The sequence below is a fragment of the Alligator sinensis genome, unplaced genomic scaffold (genome assembly GCF_000455745.1).
Source record: "Alligator sinensis unplaced genomic scaffold, ASM45574v1 scaffold243_1, whole genome shotgun sequence".
Lineage (NCBI taxonomy): Eukaryota > Metazoa > Chordata > Crocodylia > Alligatoridae > Alligator > Alligator sinensis.
The window spans coordinates 4,816,965-4,837,840 of record NW_005841841.1 but is presented as its reverse complement, the minus strand read 5'-3'; the positions used below and the strand labels follow the sequence as shown (position 1 = coordinate 4,837,840).

The window sequence follows — 20,876 nt, the reverse complement described above, 5'->3', positions numbered from 1 at the left end:
GGCATTGTGTCACACAATGCAGAGTAAGTAGAATCAGTGGAACAACTGTGCTTGGACCATTGAAACTGCACGGGTCAACTGCATGGTTACAGCTTGAAAGGCTCAGTGCCTAGGTCAGTTAGGGTGGTCAATGGCCTAGTTAAGTTTTAATTAATGCATGCGAAGTGCTGAATGGAAACACAATCCACTGGACCATCCCCTGACAGCCTTGCATAGTACCAGCAGCTCTCCACCTGCCCTGCCTGCCTCCTCTCTGCCCCTCCCACTGTGGACATCCTGCATCCATGGGGTGTATTAGTGGATTCTGGAGAGCTACCTTTGTGCCAGTCCAAAGATGCCAATCAGTGCAAGTAGAATTCCATGTACTAGTAGTCAGGGGCGGTCTCAACAGAGCTGTCACCTACACAGTTAGGGCCCAGTTCCTGGGACAGCATTTGGGGCAAAAACATGAAAAACCACACAGCCAACAACTCCTATTTAGGAATATCTGAGCACAAGTAAAGGAGTGGCTGAGGGGGTAAAGCCCGGAGAGAAAGCAAAATGTTAACTAAAACGTCACCTGATGCTGCCCCGCACCCATTGTTATACAAATAGACTTTTTACCTATTGCTTTTAATCTTACGTATTTTCTTGAGTTTTGCATTGCCTTAAGAATTTTGGCAATTGCTTTGTATTGCTCCATTTTGTATTGCTTTGTAGCTTGACATAAATGCTCGACCTTTGTATGTTGTATGTGTGAGAGAATGGGTGAAAGTGTGCCTGTGGAAAAGAAAAACATCAGCTGGAGACTGGCTGAAGAATGCAGACAGATAAAAGACCAAAACAAGAAAAATCTGCCCCAGAACAGCGAGAGAACAACAGCAATCGACCTTCAAGGAAGAACACAGTGATAACACAGCAAAAGCCCAGAGGACTGGGTTAATTGACAATGCTATAAAAGATGGGGTGAAACATATCAATTTTGGGTCTTGTTCTGCATGTCATCCTGGAGCAGCAGTTCATCCGACAAGATGGACCGGCAGAAGCCCGGTTTCTACTTGTGATCAAGTTGGCTTGCCGCTAAGCTGATCCGAGTACTGATAAGACTGGTAATGTATACCAGCACAGAACAGAAATTGGGGTATGAATGTGTGTGTGGCGGGGGGGGGGAGGCGGAGGGGGCAGGGAGTGTATTAAGTAGCCTCATCGTTCTCAAAATAGCACGTCACCAGGGTCAGGAGCTCATGCTGCCAAATCAAGGCATGCCTGTGCATCAGGGCAAAGATTTGCTTGGTTCTACTACTACTGAATCTGGGGGGGCACCCGCAGAAGCTACTGATGGCAGCAGCCCTGTCAGGGGCACGCCAGTCCTACTGACAGTATCATTGTTGGCCGTCAGGAGGGGCACTGGCCCCATCAGGTGGGGCACATGCACCCCTGTGCATCCCCTACCAGTCGCCTATGGTCTTCACTCAGGTGTTTTTGTAAAATATGCAAAAGAGACTCTCTAGCAAAGCATGCCAGTATGCCTGCCCTCTAGCAGCAGAGTGTGAATTGTAAGGATTGCATATAAGGATCACAGTAAATATCAACATGCAACTGCTCAGAACATCTTCTAACTTGAATACTGCAGAACATTCCACTTAGCATATACTAAATATCCTGTGTGACAAGGCCCTTAAATTCTTGTTTCAGTAACATAGAAGAAGAATTTGCACTTATATCATTTAATTGGCAGGGAAAAAACAAAATGTTCAGTCTGTATATTCAGTGTCCCACAGGTCCAAGGATTCTGTAAGATTTTCCTTAAAATTGGGTCGGATGAAAAAGTGTGGATAAGAGTGCCTTCCCAGAAGGAATTATGGGGAAAGCAGACCAAGCAGAATAAATAACTTTACAGCTAGATTATGACCAAGTTTTACTGCTTCATATTCCAGTATACATGTAAACAAACACCCCTGCCTTCTTTTCTATAGAATAGACTCTGGCCCATATCTTAAATTACCGCTAGCTTTCCTATTATACTTCCCTTCTACTTCGACAAATACCAGCTTTAAATTACCTCACCCTTCACTTGTTAGGCAGTCAGTAGAGAAATTACGATTTGCCTGTCCCGTCCTCATTTTACTATCTCCCTGGCAATTTAGAAAAGAGAAACTAAATGACTGCCACTTTCTGTCGCCCATATTTTAGACTCTGAAACAGAAGACACAGGAGGCTGCTGGAGCCCAGTAATCCCATGCTCTTGCAGACTCGATTAAGCAAGTCTGCACCAACATGCTGTAATTACAGCACATTGGAGCAAACTCGATTAATCAAGTCTGCTGGAGTGTGGTAATTACCGCACTCCAGCAGCCTCCCGCATCTCGTGTATCAGCATCCCATGCTTCAAAATGACAGTGGGTGCACTTGGACTACAGCTTGTGGAACGAGCTTTAGTTCAAGCACTCCCCTCCCTCTGCCCCACCACCACCATTTTGAAGCACAGGGACAGTGATACACAAGACACTGCAGCACTTTAATCAGAGCAGCTCTTGGAGCTGCTCTAATTAAAGCACTGCACCCCTCACTCCCAGAGCACATGTAAAAGTGCCCTATGAGTACAGTAAATAAAACTAGAAAGCTTCTGCTTTCGCAGTCCACACTACTACAGTCACTTATGACTAGGAAATTGAAACAGAAGGATGTTCCTCCTTCACAAGTAATTTGTCTATGGTGACTAAGTCTCAAATCTGAGCCAAAAGAAGGATTTATTTTAAGATGCTCTGACCTCCCCAACAGATGAATCATTTAAATGTAGAGTTAGAGGCTATAGGTCTTCAGTCAGCTGAACTTCTTAGTAATTACAGAATCTCAGATTCTCTTCTCAGAAACTGATTGAAAACCTCATCCATTCCAGACCTAATAATGGCTGCATTTTGCAGTTATCACCATCCTCAAATAATACAAAACTGCCATGAAAGTTCATAAGCAGCAATAGTTTGATGTAGTGAAGCAGCCTCTGGATGCTGTTGGAATACGTTAACCTATTGAATTTAGGAGACAAAATGATACCAGCAAATGCAGTGAGTTGAACTGTGTTGCTGAACTAGCTCATGTATTACTTGGTCTACTACTATTACCAAAGAGAAGGATCTATGAAGGATTAGCACCATTAGAAATAAACATTCTACAAATTCTAATAAATCTATTCAAATATTTATGTCTATTTACATAACTTTGTAAGTCTTAAAGTATTGTAAGAGCATGAATTAACATTAAAGTACCATAATTAAAAGATCGGATTTATGTTCCCTGCCCAGACACTGACTGGTTGTATAAACTTGAGTAGGTAATTTCATCTTTGATCATTAAACTTCCCATCTACAAAACTGAGTTATCACTGTGAAACTTCTTTTAACATTGTTAACTAAGAAGAGAGAAGTAGTAGTTAGCCATGTTAGTCTGAAGTGAGGCAGAAGGCAAGGTAGAGTTATACTTTATAGGTACTGAATCAGACATGCATACACTTCTGTGAGCAAGAGTTCATTTTATCAGATACCATGACAGAACAAACTATCAAACAAGAGTGATTTGAACGAGGATGCAGCAAGGGAAGTTTAGATTAGATATCAGGATTTTTTTTCTCAATAGAAGGGTAGTAAAACACTGGAACAGGTTACCCAGAGAGGTTGTGGAATCTCCATCCCTGGAGGTTTTTAAGACCTGGCTAGACAAAAACTTTGGCTGGGATGATCTAGTTGGGGATGGTCCTGCTATGGGCAGGGGGTTGGACTAGATGACCTCCTGAGGTCCCTTCCAACCCTAATTTTCTATGATCTTATTAATACCAAAGGCGGAGAATGGAAGGAAGCCCTTAAGCCAAGTTCTCTTCCACTTACAACACACATATGTGGATTTAAGTACCTAAGTGTGATTTTGTTCTATCCTGCTCAAGCCCCTGAAAAACTGTTAAAATACAACATGTGCAAGTCCTGCACTACTTGGCTACTTTTTAGAGGCCCAATCTTAAAGGTAAGATGACAGTGTGTTGTAAAAAGCATTAATGGATTTTCAGGGCTTTAACAGGCTGGAAGAGAATCACACTTAAGTACACTTAGGGCACGTCTACACAAGACACTTTAATGCACATTAGTTTAATCTAATAGGCAGTAAAGTGTCACCATCTACATGTGTGCGGGACTGACTGCACATTAAATTAGTCAAATGTGCCATTTGCTAGTACCAAAAAATACAAGTACTAGATAAACAGCACATTAGCTAATGTGCAGTAGTGCGTGTATAGGCACTAATGTCAGCACAAAGTGCGCCATCAGCCCAGCCAGCAGGGGAGCAAGCCTCCTGCTTGGGGCATAGCCACATGGCTGGCAGTTCCTCCACGTGGCAAGGACAGCTTCTTGGCTGTACCTGGCTGATCTCCAGACCCCTGGCCTGCCCTGAGCATCGTGTCCCACAAGTCGGGGCACGTGGCAGCCACAGCAATCCCACAGACCCCAGCTCTGCCCCTCAGAGCCTGTGCATTGTGCCCCTCTGCTGCAGGCACATACCAAGCCAAGCTGGCACCCAGAGCCCCAGCCTAAGCCCCTGAGGCTCCTTGGAAGCCCCCCAGATACCAGAGACAGTGTCCTAGGGCACCAGCTGGACCAAGCCCCTGAGGCTGCCATGGCAGCCTCCCAGACACCAGAGACAGCATCCTAGGGCCCCAGCTGGACCAAGCAGGAGACTACAGACCTCATCGCAGTCCAGGGCAACCTGGAGGTACAGTACCAGTTTGGCCAGGCCACCCAGTCAAATGTGCATATCTATGTGTAGATGGCAGAACGCATGTAAGAATGCAACCACAAGCAAACTGGCCACCAGTGCTGCATGAAGGTGAAGGTGAAGGCCCACAAGGAGGAGAACTGGGAGTTAAGAGGACGCCATAGCCATCCATGCCCAAGCCAGCTCACTGGCCCACCTCTGGGTTGTATGCCTGGAACCAGGGTCCCCCCCCTTCTCTCCCCTTCCTGCCTTGCCTGGCTGAGCACCCCTCTGCCTAGCAGAGTTTCCCCACCACACAGGGAGGTGGAAGGCAATTCAGAACTTTATTGAGGGGCTAGCAGCCTCCCAGTAAGGGATCTGTCACATGCAGAGAAACTATGATAGCAGCCATCTCCTTGGCCATGGGGGTCAGGGCTGGAGAGGACAGAGATAACCCTCCAGCTGATAATGCACATTGCAGGGATTTGCAGGTTTGCCTGGGGCACCATTGAAGCTTGGGGCCCTGCACCAGGTTCTCAGCTGCGCCTGGGGCACCATGATGATCATTATCAGCAAAGTGTAGTAGGTCAGGCACCCCTTGGTGTGCTCAAACAGCTCATCATGGCACACCCGGGGGACTCTCAGCAGGGGCACAGGCCACGTGTGGCTGGGGCTCTGGTCTGGACTGCCTCTCTGAAGAGGGCCGCTGTGGGGAGGGAGGGGCATCACCAGTTCCACATCCCAGCTGGGTGGGAGCCCCTCATACCCAGAACCCAGGCACTGCAGGCCCAGCAGCATGGAAGCAAACTGTCTGGCCTACAGGGTGGAGAAGGAGGGAAGTCAGTGTGGTCCAGCCTGGGTAGGGGATGGGGAAGGCAGGCTGCCTGTAGCAAGTGGTAAGCGGTCCATCTGCCCTCACTGTGGAAGTGGGGACAGAGGGCTTGGCCAGCAGTTGCCTGTGGCAGGGCCCAGCTGGCCAATTTACCATGTTCCCTGGACACTTATGCATGCGTGACTCCCTCACCCCTAGCTAAGCCCCCAGCCCATTGGCCTCTCTGCAGCAGCTGCACCTATGATGGTACCACCAGAGGCCAGTGTACCGGGTCTGTCTCCCCGGGATCTACGCCATAGGTAAATCCACCCCACTGTTCCCCATGAGAGTTCACACCCCACATTGCACATAGTTGCACAGGGAAAAGACTGCTTTATTGTTGGTGGGCATTGGGGTGAGGGATGAGGTCTGTTGTTGGAGAGGGATGGTAGAAGTGAGTCTGTTGTTGGGGAGGGAAACAAAGATTGGTGTTTGGAAACTGTCCCCAGTGGGCATTGTCTAGGGAGTGCATTGTGGGCCTGGGATCCATGGCTGGCTGCCCAGGCACCCTACTGCATAGGGTGAAGGAGAAGGTGATGCACCATTGCCTCACACATATCATGCCCTGGCCCCATTGTCAGGTACATGGCCCACCCAGGGCCTCAATGGTGGGGAAGGCATCATTGCCACTGCTGCCCCAGCTGGCAATCCTGCTGCCAGGTGTTCTCCTCTTGCTGTGCCTCATGGAAGAGCTTCTCCCAGGTCTTGCAGATGTCATGCAGCACACAGGCTGTGGTGACGACCCAGGAGATGTTACCCTCAGTGAACTCGAGGTGCGAGCTAAGGGTGCACCAGCATCACTTCAATTAGCTGAGGGCACACTTGACCAGCATGCAGCTCCAGCCCAGGCACCTGTTGAAGTCTGCCTGGCACATGCCAAGCTGGCCAGTATAGGGACACATGAGCCATGGCAGCAGTAGGTAGACAGGGTCTCCTATGAGGAGGGGTGAAATATTCATGTCACCCAGCTTTAGGTCCAGGACACCTGGTGCAAAGCAGCCACTCTCCACCAAGGCTGGCAGGGTGGAGTTCCAGAAATCTAGGCGTCATGGGTGCTGCCAGCCCAGCTGGCACAAATGTTTTTGAAGGCATCTCAGTGGTCCACCATGGCCTGCAGCACAACTGAGCAGAAGCCCTGTCAGCTGTAGTATGGGTGGTCCACCTCAGGCAGGCAACGGACAGGGATGTGTGTCCCATCTAGAGCCCTGATAGGCTTCCAAGCCCCCAGCTTTCCTCAGTGTATCACCTACCACCTCCAGGGGGTTGGTGACCCAGAGCATGGTGTGGCCCAGCATGTCCTGGATGGTACCACAGATCTCCAGGACAGCCTCCCCAGCAGTCCCCTTGTTCACACTGAACAGGTGGCTGATGTGGCACAGGCTGGCAGGATAGTGAGCTTGAGGAGGGTGATGGCCACCTAGATCTCTGTGGAGAAAGGAGGGCACATTGTTGTAGGCTGCTGCTCCACGTTCAGGCTGAATTGGTGGAGTAGCTCCTGGAACGTAGCTAGGGTCATCCAGAAGGAGCCCATTCACTGATTGTCATCCCAGGTGTGCTGAACAACACAATGCCACCAGTCCTGGCTAGTGGGGCAAACCCAGAAGCAGTGAAGCCAGAGCCCCAGGAGCCTGTGGACAGCACCACTGTCATGCCATGCTGGCATTGTCAGTGTCCTTGCCAGAGTCCAGGAAGTGGCCCACAGGCCAATGGCCAATGGCCTGGGGGCAGCAGGCTACAAGCTAGGCCCTGCGCCTGGCTGTGCAGCAGCGTGGGGTGGACAGTGTTGAGGGCCACCTCGGGCAGGTGGTGGTCACTAAAGCTGCAGAGCTCAGTGTACAGAGCACAGCAGCAAGCAGAAGCCCATTGTGCTGGTCATTGGTGCTGGTGCACTGGACACAGGCTCTGGGGACAGTATCCTGGAGAGAGATGCCAGCAGGCTGCAGACTGCTCCAGGCCAGAGAAGCATATGGCAAGGAAACAAGGTGAAGGGCAGCCTTTTAAAGAGCACCCCTAACACCAGGACCCAGCACCAGCTGCCTGGGAATTCCCCCTGGCTGCTGCAAGGGGGCAGAGCAGGGCAGAAGCATCCCTGGACCCAAGTACTCCTGCTGGGCACAAATCTGCACCAGACAAGGCATATGTGTAGATGTATTCCCAGGCAAAGCTTAATGTGTCTTATTTTACTACACATTAATTGCATATGTAAATACACCTTTAGATGCACAACAAGAGGAACAGAATCTGGCCCTAACTGCTACTAATTTGTATCTCCTGTTCAGTTTGAATTTCTCTTACTTCATTTCTTGCTATTCATGCCTTTGGTAAAACTTCCTGTGCATGTATATACAGGCTATTATGAATTTAGCCTCATACATCATGCTAAATCTTTTGCTGTGTTTAGGACAGGGGCAGTTGCCTCATTTTTCTCAGAACCCATTCCTACATTAGATTACTAAAATTAATCTACACTTATTGAATTTGAAAAAGGTTTGTTCATATAATTATTACTCACTCTGAGCACTATAATATAGTGCCTGAAGTAATAGTTTTATTAAATGAAGAATTCAAGATAATTAAAAACTCCCAGGAAATCTATGCCTCCTCCTATAAGCAAATTAATGGATATTAAGAATCCTAAATTAAAAAGTTACTTACTGGCACAGCACCTCACTAATAGCTAGCCCATACAAAGCATACTTGGCATATCTTTGTACAATGTCTCCTGTGGTCATTTACATACATCTTAAGATTCTAAACATTCATTAGCTTGCCTGGATTGAGACACCTGCTTGATTGGCTTCTTCCAAGATTAAAAAATTTAAATTCTTTCTTTGGTATCATAGGACTTAGCTAGGATCATTAAACTTGTCCATTTATAAGCTTTATTTACAAACCATGATAAAGAGAATAAGCTAAACCTACGATTAAAACCTTCTTTGAGTATATTATGATACAAAAAAAAATTCCTATTACTTTTGAAAACACATTTTGGTCTTGAATTATTTAGAAAAGAAGTACTGGGAAAGGCAGCCCCATTCTAAAATGTATAAAGCTAAAACTTGAAAAGACTCCAGAGAGACATACAAGAAATCATAATTGAAGTAGCTATTTTTGTTATCAGCTTATTGTTTCCTTTATTTTTTTCCTTAGCTTAATAATTCATTAGTTATGAATTCGAATTGCATTTTTTTTAACTTATCTTTAAGCAGTGTTCCCTATAGCTTGAGAAAGAACCCTATGGGTGTATAGACACATTTGGAGAGGTTAGTTCAAGTTAAAAATGACCACCTGATCTAACATAAGTCAGGATGGGGGGGCTAGTAGGGAGGGGCATCAGTGGGCAAGTAGGATCGGGGGCGGGGAGGGAGGAAGGTTGGTGGGGTCCAGGACAGTTGGGTAGGATTAGGGGGGCTCACAGTTCATGGGGGGGTTTCCATTCCCCATCACCTGGGACCAAGGTCTATTTTTAGCCCCCAAACCCCCTCCACCTCCAGAGAAACATCCCCCTTGGTGAACTAAACCTCCCCTAGCCCATCTGCCCCTCCCCCCACCCTGACTTACTTGCTCAGCTCCCAGCATTAACAAATGCTTGAAAAACTGGCATCAGAAGCAGCTGGCAGGATGGGGTGAGGGTGGCAGGCTTAGGAAGGAGGGGGAAAATCTGGCTGGTCCACAGGGAGGGAGTTGTCCATCTGGGAGGTGGGGTTGAGGGGCTGGAAAGCTAAAAATAGTCTGGTACCAGGGAGGAAATAGGAAAAGCAAAGCCCCAGAGCTGGGGCCAGCAGATGGGTTTTCCCAGCTCTGGGAGCTGTGCTGAGAACTACACGGAAGTTCAGAATAGTTAGATCAATCTAAAAATGGCCAACCGAATATAAAGTAAGTGTACATCTGAAGTAGGGTTAACTTAGATTGGGTCAGCCATTTTTAGACTGATCTAACTCTCCTAAACTTCTGTGCAGATCACACTTAGATTGACCTAACTAGGGATCTAAGTATAAGGTCCACACCTGGGCAAGCTAAGTTAAATCATGTGTCCATTTTTAACACAATCTCATATCCCCCATGTATATGCACCCCATGTGACTCCAAAAGAGTCACTTCCCTAAATGCATGTTAAGCAAAACAACTGAAATATGGCTTATCATTTCTTGGTTTCTCAAGACTCAGTTTAAGCAGTTGTTAAATAAAAGTACCTGACACCAAACCACTTGATTCCCATTTCTACCCCATAAATTGGTGAAGAATATTCTAACAATTCAGATATTCCTCAGATAACACCAATCTGTCAAATCCAGAACTTTCCATGGACACATACATATCAGTTTCAACAAGGATAGAATTAGGTGTCAAAGTTAAAGGGCAAGAGAGAGAGAGAGACACACACACACACACACACACACACACACACACACACACCCCCCACCAACTCAAAAACAGGCATGTTAAGGTACCTTGCATAGCATGTGAAAGAAAGTTCTGGGCCCTTTTCCAGGTGATTCAGAACATAGGTTTGAATCTCACACAGTCTGAGTAATTCAGAAGCCTACATCATTAGGCACTTTTGCATAACCTTTAAAAATATATTCATGATTGCTAGATGTATGGCCTTAGGTTCCTATAATTTATTTTTGGAGTCTCAGTAATATTAATAAGACACTCAACTCATTCTTACTGAACTAATAAATTAAGTATCATCAGCATTATAACATGCAACAGAAATATTCAAAATGTATATAAGCACGTATCACATAAAGCCATTTACCTGTATATCTATGTCAAGGCTCACAACACGAAAAGCACTCACGAGTATCAAGCAATTGTGCAGACACTGTTCAGGAGTTTCTGGATTGGTATACATATTAACAAAATGAGTTGAAATCTGGAAAGAAGGAAAAAAACCCATTGTATTCTACTGATGAAAATTACTATATACCAATGTATTAAATATTTTTATGAAGATAGATCTCAGCATGTGAAATTAAGTTATACTCAAAGGAAAAAAAAAGAACAGATTAATCTCCAATATGCATATTCAAGGCTTGACGTGTATATCTTTATGTTTTTCAATTAATGAAAGCCATTATTTCTGAAGTGGAACCCATACATAGTTATCAATTCTTAGAATAAACGCTGTTCTAGTTATAAAGAACACTTATAAGATATTCTTATTCTTAAATAAAAACCTTACCAAATATGGACAATAAGCTGCCACTTGTGCTGCCAATACCAGACCATCTAAGAGATCTCTGTCAAAATTCACTATCCATCTCACAGGTGGTACTTCACCTATATGAAATGATATGAAGGGATAAGTTAGAATTATCCCCTTCTCTTGAGGGGTGATTAACTCATGATTTCACAGATCCATGACACATTACAGCATGTACTCTGTTCCGCTCAACACAGGCCAGAGGGCTCTCTCACCCTCTGCACCATCCTTATTCTGGCCCCCAAAATAAAATTCTTCAGTCTCTCAGGCAGGCTGTCTCTACCCACTTCTTAACAGTGTCTATTCAAGGTGCACTTGTTAACCCACTTACTCACATCTAGGTTGCTGTCCCCTTTTCCTAGGCTTCTGAAGACTCCTAATTAGTTCTGGCTTGCATCAACTGAACCTACTCACAGTTCTTCCAGTCTCCAGTACTGCTTCTCAGCTCAGTGCAAGGAGTGCTCTTAGCTAATACAGTTCAGGCCAGACTACAGCTCCCTCCCAAAAGCCAGGCTTATATGGCTCTTAAGCCCCACCTGCTTCTGGTAGCCACACCTCTGATCATCAGGCCCAGGTTCAGGAGTTGGGGTGTTTTTTTGGTTTGTTTTTTTTTTAAGAATCACTTGGCTAATTTTTTGGAAGCTTGCTCCCCTATGGCCTTCACCTGTCATCTGTCTCTCTCATTAGCAAGCTCCCAGCTTTACAGTTAGCTTCCCTTGAAAGCTGTACCCTACAGCCTTCCCTCTATAAGCACTGAACTCACTCACCTCTAGTAATAGGAGTTAGGGACCCCCTGTTACATTAATGCTTTGTATTTGTGGCATGGGTGGGATATTGCTTTAAACAAAATAAAAGGGCACTGAAGTAGCAGGGATAAAAGGTAGCCAAGTTTGGACCTTGTATATTGTATAGGCACCCTAAAATTTATAAAGGCATTTTAAAACAGTCTTCAAATACATAAAAGGTATTCATATGGAGGATGAAGACTATCCCATGGCTACAGGAGACAGGACTAGGAGCTATGGTCTTAAAAGTGCAGCCAGGGAAATTTAGGTTGGATACTAGAAATAATTTTCTCATTACGAGGGTGGTTAAGCATTAGAACAGGCTTCCCAGAGAAGTTGTAGAATATCCATCCTTGGATATTTTTAAGTGCAACTTGAACAGACACTTGGCTAAAATGATTTCGTCAGGGACAATCCTGCCTTGAGCACGGGTTTAGACTAGATGATCTTCTACCCTACTGTTCTATGATTGTAAGTAAGGCCTTAATTCATTATTTAGTAGTTCTTAAGTGGCTGGGTTATGTATCTACATGTACACAACACATACACACAACTTTATATGTTATAAATGTATACTACATTCCATTGTGTTGCATTACGTTACATAGCCACTATTTATATATTGAGTTTTACCTCACACATCAGGTGTTTTTACAGTAAAAATGTTTCATTATTCAAGACAACACATTTGAATACCTATATGTAAAGTGACTTAAATATGTCCAGAATGTTTGGGGGAAGGAGGGGAGGTAAAACAAACAAAAAAATCCTCTTTAAATTATTTCACCCAAATTCATCAAGTATTATGTAAATTAAACTTAATAGTTTGTTCCTGTAAAACTAAACAGTTCATTTTATCTTTGTTTCAATAGCTGCCTGTTAAAATCTCACAGAATTGAATTATTTTTGTTTTCCTTCTGCTTTTGTGAAAAATAATCACTCAATTAATGTTCCCCATATTTCTTAATTGACAATTATGTTCCATAACTTCAATATGAAACACTGTGTTTAAAATATTTAGCAACCACCGTAGGCTTTTGCTTTTAAACCGTATAATGAAGGACAAAATTAACCAATTGGAAAAAAATATATCTGAAATACTTTGGGCAATAAGTATTGATATATATCTACACAAAAAGCAAGCCATATCCAAGTGTTTGGTACACCATTTGTATTTTATTTTTACAAAGTTACATTTGGTTAAATTACTGCTAATTTGTTCTCCAATTCACATATAGTTCATATGTCTCAAATTACATTTATTTTACATAGGCATCATTTAGCTACAGTTCTAGTGGTCTCCAGGTCAGACCTATTCTGTCTGACTCTAAGTTGCCTCTTTTAGTTCATATCACAAAATCCTTTGTTTTGAATCCATATACTGCAAAATACTGGGCCTTTTAAACAACTCTAGCTATAGGATCCCCAAAGTAGGGAGCATTGCAGGCAGGGCCAATTGACCAAACTGTTACATAAATTGTTTTCTGGAAGACAAGAAAACCCGGTATCTATAGCAGCCATCAGACTCCACTCCTGTTCCTGAAATTTGCCATGCTGGAACTAGCTCTGCAGGATTGCTATATGATGCAACACAATACGATGATACATAGAAAGCTTCATCGCCAGTCATCAGAAAGAAAAAAAAATTCCCAGGTACAATAGTTGCATATATAAGTTTGATTGAATATTACTGAGTTTATACTAAACCGGTGATTTAGAAGGTCACATGGTAATGTAAATTCTGCAGGTATTGCAATTATCATGCTCCAGCCTTAAGAAGCAGGAAGAAGTTCTTACCAATGACTAACTCATTAGATATTAAATGTCCATATCAAACTGTGTACTAGTGCAAAGTAAATGTATTTAAATTATCAATCTAAAGTTAAAGAACGAATATTCTGGCAGATATTTTACTTTAAACAAGCAAAAATGTTTTTCTAGCAAATATATTATCAAATCCCAAACTATACATTTGTTTGCCATGAAAGAATTTTGCAATGTCTTCAACTGTTGTTAATGTACACCCAGAATTGGAATCCTGATATTAAATTAGAATAGACTGATGAAATCAGTACATTAATATTTGGATGTTGCTTCCACAAAGCAGGTAGGTAATTTGATTGTAAATTATGCAGTATTATTTCTCAGAAAAGCTGCTCTTTTCAGAAATATTTTATGATATACAGTAAAAGCTGTGTTATCCAGCATTTTACTAACCACAATACTCTATTAACCAGAATTTCCAGCACTGGGACTGAATCTCCAAAGAGGTGGTAAATTATGTACAGTAAAGTAGTGTAAATAGTTTTAGTTATAAGTGTTACAAGTTTAGTTATAAGTATAGTGTTAAGTGTACTGTACTTTAAAGTTATATGTAGCACACTAGTGGCAGCACATGGCATACACCTAGATCATTTAAGTGTACTGTACATCACTGACTCAGGATTTCTCTTCACTCCAGAGCTGCTTTATTAATACTTCATTAGTGAGTACCTGTATACTATTTTATTCTTTATACAGTATGTTATACCGTAATGTACTGTACACTAATTCTTTGAAAATTTACACTACAAGTAATAATTGTTTTCCAACTATTTAAGTTGGTCTAATAAAAGATATCAGATTCACCCAAAGAACCTTGTCTGCACTACAAGTATGGCGCTGTATTCCTTGATAGCATAACTCTCAGATAACCAGAATTTTTAGATAACCAGCACACTGCATCCCCTGCATCCCCCCTCCCCCTCCCCATGCCGGATAACAGAGCTTTTACTGTATAAAGTATTTTAAAAGCTGAATTTTCATGAAGGAGAAAGGAATACTTAGATCAAGACAAATGTCACTTAGAATGTCAAGATTATCTTGTTCCTGACTTCAAAAGTATAAGATTCTTATGGAACAACCAAGTCCTCCATTAGTGATCCAAAACTGCTTTTGACACCTAAGTCTAAAAGACTCATTTAAAAAAAAAAAAAAAAAAAAAAAAAAAAAAAACTTGTACAGGGATTCTTATTTGCTGAATATATGTCTGTCATATTTTAAAAGGTTGGTCATTTGGGAAAAAAACAACTCTGTAGGAAATGTACTTGTTTAGTGCTCATGTGACAAGAAAAACGCTAAAGAGATTTTTCAGTGCTATCAAGAACAAAAATATTGTACATGTAAGATCAAATTTATGACCTGCTATTTTGGCATACTCCTCAGCAACAATCAGTTGAAAGACCTCCTTTTTCATTTTTTGCTCATGTTCATTGATGTGAGAATAAAGATGTTGTTTGATCTGACTTAAGCACCAAAATCATCACACTATTATGCGCAGCCAAAGACATTTGAACAGGGAACCCTGAGATAATTTCCTTAACTGCCATAATAAACAATTTGCTGTGTACCAACTTAAAAGAAAAAAAAGCCACTTAAAAGAAAGATGGCAGAAGAAAGTAAACAGAGTATTAATAATTAAGCACAAGGGGAAAAAAAAGTAACTGTACATATGATAATCTACTGTACTACATGTTAAAGTGTTTATTATTATGTATACTTGTAATTAAACTGATTTTGATGCCCACCTACTCAACATTCAAATCTGTTAATAGATTTTAATAGATACAACTTTGGACATAAAGATTAACATCCACTAGACTGGAAAACAGTGGCATAACTAGTTTTTTCTCTGAACCATCCTCTTTCTTCTACCGCTATTCCTTTTTCCTGTAACAATCCCTAGAGTTCAAGCATGTGAGGAAACTAGTTGTTGGGTGTTCAAGTATACAAAAAGGAGTAATTCTCTGCATTTATTCATACCATTAGAACTGGCCAAAATATTAATTGTTCTCTGGAATGTTCAAATGAAAAACAAAACATGCAAAAAAAAACACTTCATTTTGAACTGAACATTTTATTTTCCTTAAGACGTTTCAAACTAATTCAAAACAAAAAAATTCTTCTTTGATCTAAAATGGCATTTTGTGGTTAAAAGCAATTTAATTTGAATTTGTCATGTTGAATACACATGAAATGTAGTTTGTTTTAAGAAAAACTAAAATCAAGAAGAATCAAGAATATGAAAAACCTTGACCAGCTGTAGTCACATTATATAAGATGCTCAATCCATCTGGTAATGAATGCACCGACAGCCTGCTTAGAGTTATTTAAAATAAAGATGTAATGCAATAACTTTAAAATTTCAGCAATCAGTCTTAAAAATGTGAACTAAAAACAACTCACTTCGATCCATCATATCCCAGATTATTTGTAACTTCAAAAGTGTACCCTCTTCTTTTCAATCTTATTACTATTGGGCCCAGAAAACTCTCTCAGTGGGCACGTCTACACATGCATTAATGAGTTTTTACTAATGCACATTAAATTTAGTACCTCCAATATGAGGTACTAAATGAATGCACATTAGGCTACGGTAATGCACAGTAGCCCAAGTACACACTTTTTTAGTGAAACTTAATGCACAGTAGCCTATCCTACTGCGCATTAGCATATTAGCACATTTATTTACATGGCCCTTTAATGCCTTCCCTACCATTTTAGGCTGCTTCCAGACGTGGCGGGGGGGAAAAAAAATGGTGCTTTACTTTAAACTTGGCGTTGAGCCCAGCACAGGCCCAGAAGGGGCATTGCATTAGTTGGACCTGGCTTTCCCAATGTCTGTACAGATCACACAATACTAGTGGGGCTTTTGGGGGGCTTTTAACTAATAGCTGATTGGACCAGCTTTAGCTAAAAAGTACCAAAGCTCCACTGAAGCGCCCGATTTATACAGACACTGCTGAGCCAGATTAAAGTATCGCAGTGCTGCTTACAGTAAAGCACATTTTTCCCCACATCTGTCAGCACCCTTAATTTTTCTAGCAATTCATGCAAACTGTGCCTTCTTCCAATTTATTTATACTTACATGGGTATTATGTATTTTGCTTTTTTATGCCTACATCATCCTCCCATGTTCTGTTACAAATATGAATTCTTCATTTGTGAGTTACACTGTATTTTTAATCTTACTTTACTCAAGTTACATTTATAATTTATCAGTAGACCTCATATAGCTTCAAGGAGTCTATTATAAAATTGGAATATTCTAAATTATATTAAAACATTTGCTCATGGTTTTCTTTTGAAAAAGTATGTTAAGAAGTATGTCTTGCAAATAGTTAATCTTTTAATAGTAAGCAATTTACTTAGGCAAAATACTTTGGAATAAACTAATTATCTAGAGAACAAAATGTTAAAGTAGTTATTTCTAATTATAACATAAAAGGTCTAGCATAAAAGCTGAAAACTAGATGCTCTGATATAATTAAATTTTCTATATGTAATTAGTGAGTTTCAGTATTGATAAACAATGGACATCAAAACTCATGCACAGGACATTTCTATTTTGATTAAGCATATACTTGAACATTTTATATTTTGATTCCACTGCTGAGTCTGGCAATTTAAAAAGTACTAATGAACACCATAAAGATTCTTAACTTTGATTTATGTAAATGTCATGTCAGAAAGTATCACAGAGCCCATTGGCTGTACCCATTTTTCATATCAATATTTATTATATTCAGTCTGAGAAAAACACAGTAGCCACTGTATGACATGGTCACCAAAGACATGGGCCATCAAAAATAAACATGAGAGCTGTTCCGAAGATGTGTTAATGGGAACACTGGTACCATTTCTCTGAAACCAGAGTGAATTTACCTTTGGTAACTGTCTCATGATATCTGGAAAGCATATTTGCTTGTTTGTTCAGCTTCATCATAAACATTTAAGCTAAAAAATGAGTGATTCACAATATCCTCACACACCCCTTATGCAACTTAAGGTATTTAGTTTGGCACATACTTATATTAAATAAATATATTTTTAATTAAAACAAATTAAAGCATTAAGCAGTCAAATTCAAGTTAGTGATTGCCTTCAACTGAAAATGGATCTGTAAACAATTTAAAATGCCTTAAATTCTGATATTGTCAAAGAAATATTTTTGAAAAGCACCAACCCTGCATTCATGAATTCAACAGTATACAGGAAAAGGTTAAAATAATCTCAGTCCTGAAAAATTTTCAGTCCAAGGTACCAAAAAAGATAACAAGGTTCACTCAGTGACCCAAAGACATGGATAAGAATGGTTCCCTGCTCCCCTAAATGGATAATGCAATTTACCTGGAGGTATTGAAAAGGAAATGTCTTTAGATGGGACTTAAATGGCCAAGGTGAAAAAGGGGAGGGAAATGGCTTAGATTCAAAGCCCATCCAAAGTCAAAGGTCTGAAAGTAGACTGGAAAAAAAACTATAAAGTAGTGAAAATTGCTAAATCTTGAGAGGGATTCAAAGAGGAAGGGCAATATATTAGTGAGCGAGGGAGACAGAGTTACCAACATATGAGCACCAAAAATTATAAAGAAATCCTGAAATTCTCTCTATGACAAATTGGGTAACCTTCAAAAACTATGAAGGTTTCCACTGAAGGTATGCTACTCATAAAAGTCAGTTTCCTGTGTTTGTGAAAAAGGACAACCTAGTCAATATCTGAGAACAAAAAAAAAAATGTTAAGAATTTTCAGATTCGTTACAGCTGTATATGAACCTTTAATACTGCCTCCCTCTGCTTATGCAATATTACCAGACAAAAACTAAAAGTCAAGATGGCTATAGCTTCTTTGACTGTGGGGTAGTGTTCCAGAAAAATGGATTGCTGGGAAGAGATAGGGTCCACCTGATGAAGGGAGGGAAGAATGATTTTGCCTACAGACATTTAACCCTAGTGAGGAGACCTGTCAACTAGGTTCACTGGGGGGGTGGAGACAAAAGCCCAGTGGTAAATAAAGAACCTGGAGATCTGGATAAAAACTTGGTTAGAGGAAGCAATAATGGAAACTTTAGCACTGTTCTCAAGAAGAGGACAGGAAAGTTGGTTAGTCACTTGTAATTTTTATACACTAATGTGAGAAGTATGGGGAACAAATAGGAAGAATTGGAGGTCCTAGTAAAACCACAGAATTATGATGTAATTGGCACCTCCATGGGGAAGCAGGGGCAGGGGCTCCTTCCAGCAGAGTCTCAGGAACAGCGCAGCAGGGAGTGGTGAAGGCAACTGGCTCCAATGCGTGGAGCTTCCCTCCAGTACCATGTGAGTGAGGGGACTGCCCATGTGCAGAGGAGAACCCCTGCAATAGAGGTGACTCCGCAGGGGCTGTACTCCTCACCGCAGTATGCAGTGCTGACTGGAACTGCGCACCACCAGGCACCAGCACCTGCACTGGGAATATGCACGCCATGCACCCCCACTTGCTGCTGCTGCCTACAGGGCTGGATGCCATGTGCGGTGTGTTGGGGGTTCCTAAACTCCCCCACCCTCCCTCATACCCCACAAACATCACAAACCCATACCCTGCCCCCACAACCCCCCATATATACACCCCCAAACATACCATATTGCCCCCACACAGCAACACCCCCTCAAACCCTCACACACACATACCCCCACCATACATACAGACACACATCCTACACCCCACCAGACACACATGCACGCACACACACACCCCACCATACACCCCCCCAACCACCCCCTCCACACACAATATACAAGACTAAGACTATTTTTGAGGTATTATGCAATCACCTCTATTTACACTACGCAAACACAAAATATTTTTTGTAATAAAATTTTAATGTTATAGTAGGTGTTCGACTTTTAGCGTACAATTTGGGGGGTTTTCTGGTTCTAAGATGGCAACCGCCCTCAAAAGGAGTATTTCTGGGAGGTAAGGGGAGGGACTTCTGGTGGCAAAAATCAGGAGTTAGGGACGGTACTTCCAGTCCCAAGATGGTGACCAGGGGGCCAGGCAACTGTCAAGGGGCTACCCATGTGGTCCTTGAAAGCTCACCCAACCTCACTAAGCAGCTCTCCAGCCAAAGTAATTGCCTGCCTCTGAGCTAGATACTTTCAAGTAAGCAGAGCTGGCTGGGATGCATCCCAAAATATCAAAGGAATTGCCTGAAGTAATTTTGGAGCCATGAGCTACCCTTTTTGAGAACTCATGGAGGTTGGGTGAGATTTCAGATGCCTGTAAAAGGGCAAATATAGTGACTATTTTTAAGAAAGGGAAGGAGGACAATCCGGGAAATTACAGACCAGTCAGCCTGACCTTGATAACCAGAAAGATCATGGAGCAGGTTCCCAAGGAATCTGCTGTGAAACACCTAAAAGAGAACAAAATGATCAGAAACAATCAGTATTGATTCACCAAGAGCAAGTCATGCTTGACCAATCTGATTTCCTTCTACAATAAAGTAACAGGCTCTGTGGATGAGGGGATAGCAGTGGACCTGGAATACCTTGACTACAGCAAGGCTTTTGACACTGTCTTCCATGACAGGCTCTACAGGCACGATAGAGAAGGAAGGAAGGGAGGGAGGGAGTGTGGCGCTCTATGTCAAAGAGCAATACACATCCTCTGCCAGCAAAATGGAGTCAGAGGAGGGGCAAGCTGTAGTGCTCTGGGTCAAGATACAAGGGGGTATCTTGTATGGGGAGAGGGATTTAACGGTGGGGGTCTACTACAGACCCCCCAACCAAGGGGAGGAGCTGGACCAGGAATTTTTGGGCCAGCTTGCAGAGGCACTTAAGGCAAGGGATGTAGTTGTCATGGGTGATCTAAATTACCCAGACATCTGCTGGGAGGAGCAGTCAGCCAGGTCAGACTGTTCCAGGAGGTTCCTGGCTGAGATACAGGATCTCCACTTCACCCAGGAGGTGCACAGTCCCACCAGAGGAAAATGCCCTGTGGACCTGGTCCTGGCCACAGGCGATGATTTGGTAAGAGGGCTCCAGGTCCTTCACCACCTGGGTGATAGCGATCATCGCTTGCTGGAACTCACCATCCAGCGCAGGGTGACAAGGGCCTGCAGCAAGGCGGTAGCCCTAGACTTCAAGAGGGCCAACTTCAATGAGTTAAGATTGGTGTGAGAGGCGCTGGGGTTCTCAAGGGCAGGAAAACTTAGTGCCCAAGATGAGTGGTCGTTCCTTAAGGAGACGATACTCAGGGCCCAAAGGGTGAAGATCCCAACAAGAAGCAAGGGGGACAAGAGTGCCCAAAAGCCCCCCTGGCTCACCAAGGACATCTGGGAATGCCTGTTTGCCAAAAAGTCGGCGTACACCCGGTGGAAGGGGGGGGGCGGGCTCTCTCAAAAGAGGAGTATACCTCCACTGCTCGGGTCTGCAGGGGGGCTGTTAGGAAAGCCAAGGCACACATAGAGCTAGGACTAGCGTCCAAGATCAAA

At 42.6% G+C, this 20,876-nt stretch overlaps 1 protein-coding gene across 1 annotated transcript in view; it reads right to left on the bottom strand.

The window, feature by feature from the left end:
* Nucleotides 1-20,876, bottom strand: part of CFAP47 (cilia and flagella associated protein 47) — a 757,346-nt gene that overhangs the window by 512,403 nt on the left and 224,067 nt on the right. Inside the window, exons 34-35 of the mRNA XM_014520638.2 lie at nucleotides 10,779-10,876; nucleotides 10,353-10,469 (exon numbers count right to left, since the gene is read on the bottom strand). Of these exons, the coding sequence (XP_014376124.2) occupies nucleotides 10,353-10,469; nucleotides 10,779-10,876 (215 nt within the window). The remainder of the gene's footprint in view (nucleotides 1-10,352; nucleotides 10,470-10,778; nucleotides 10,877-20,876) is intronic.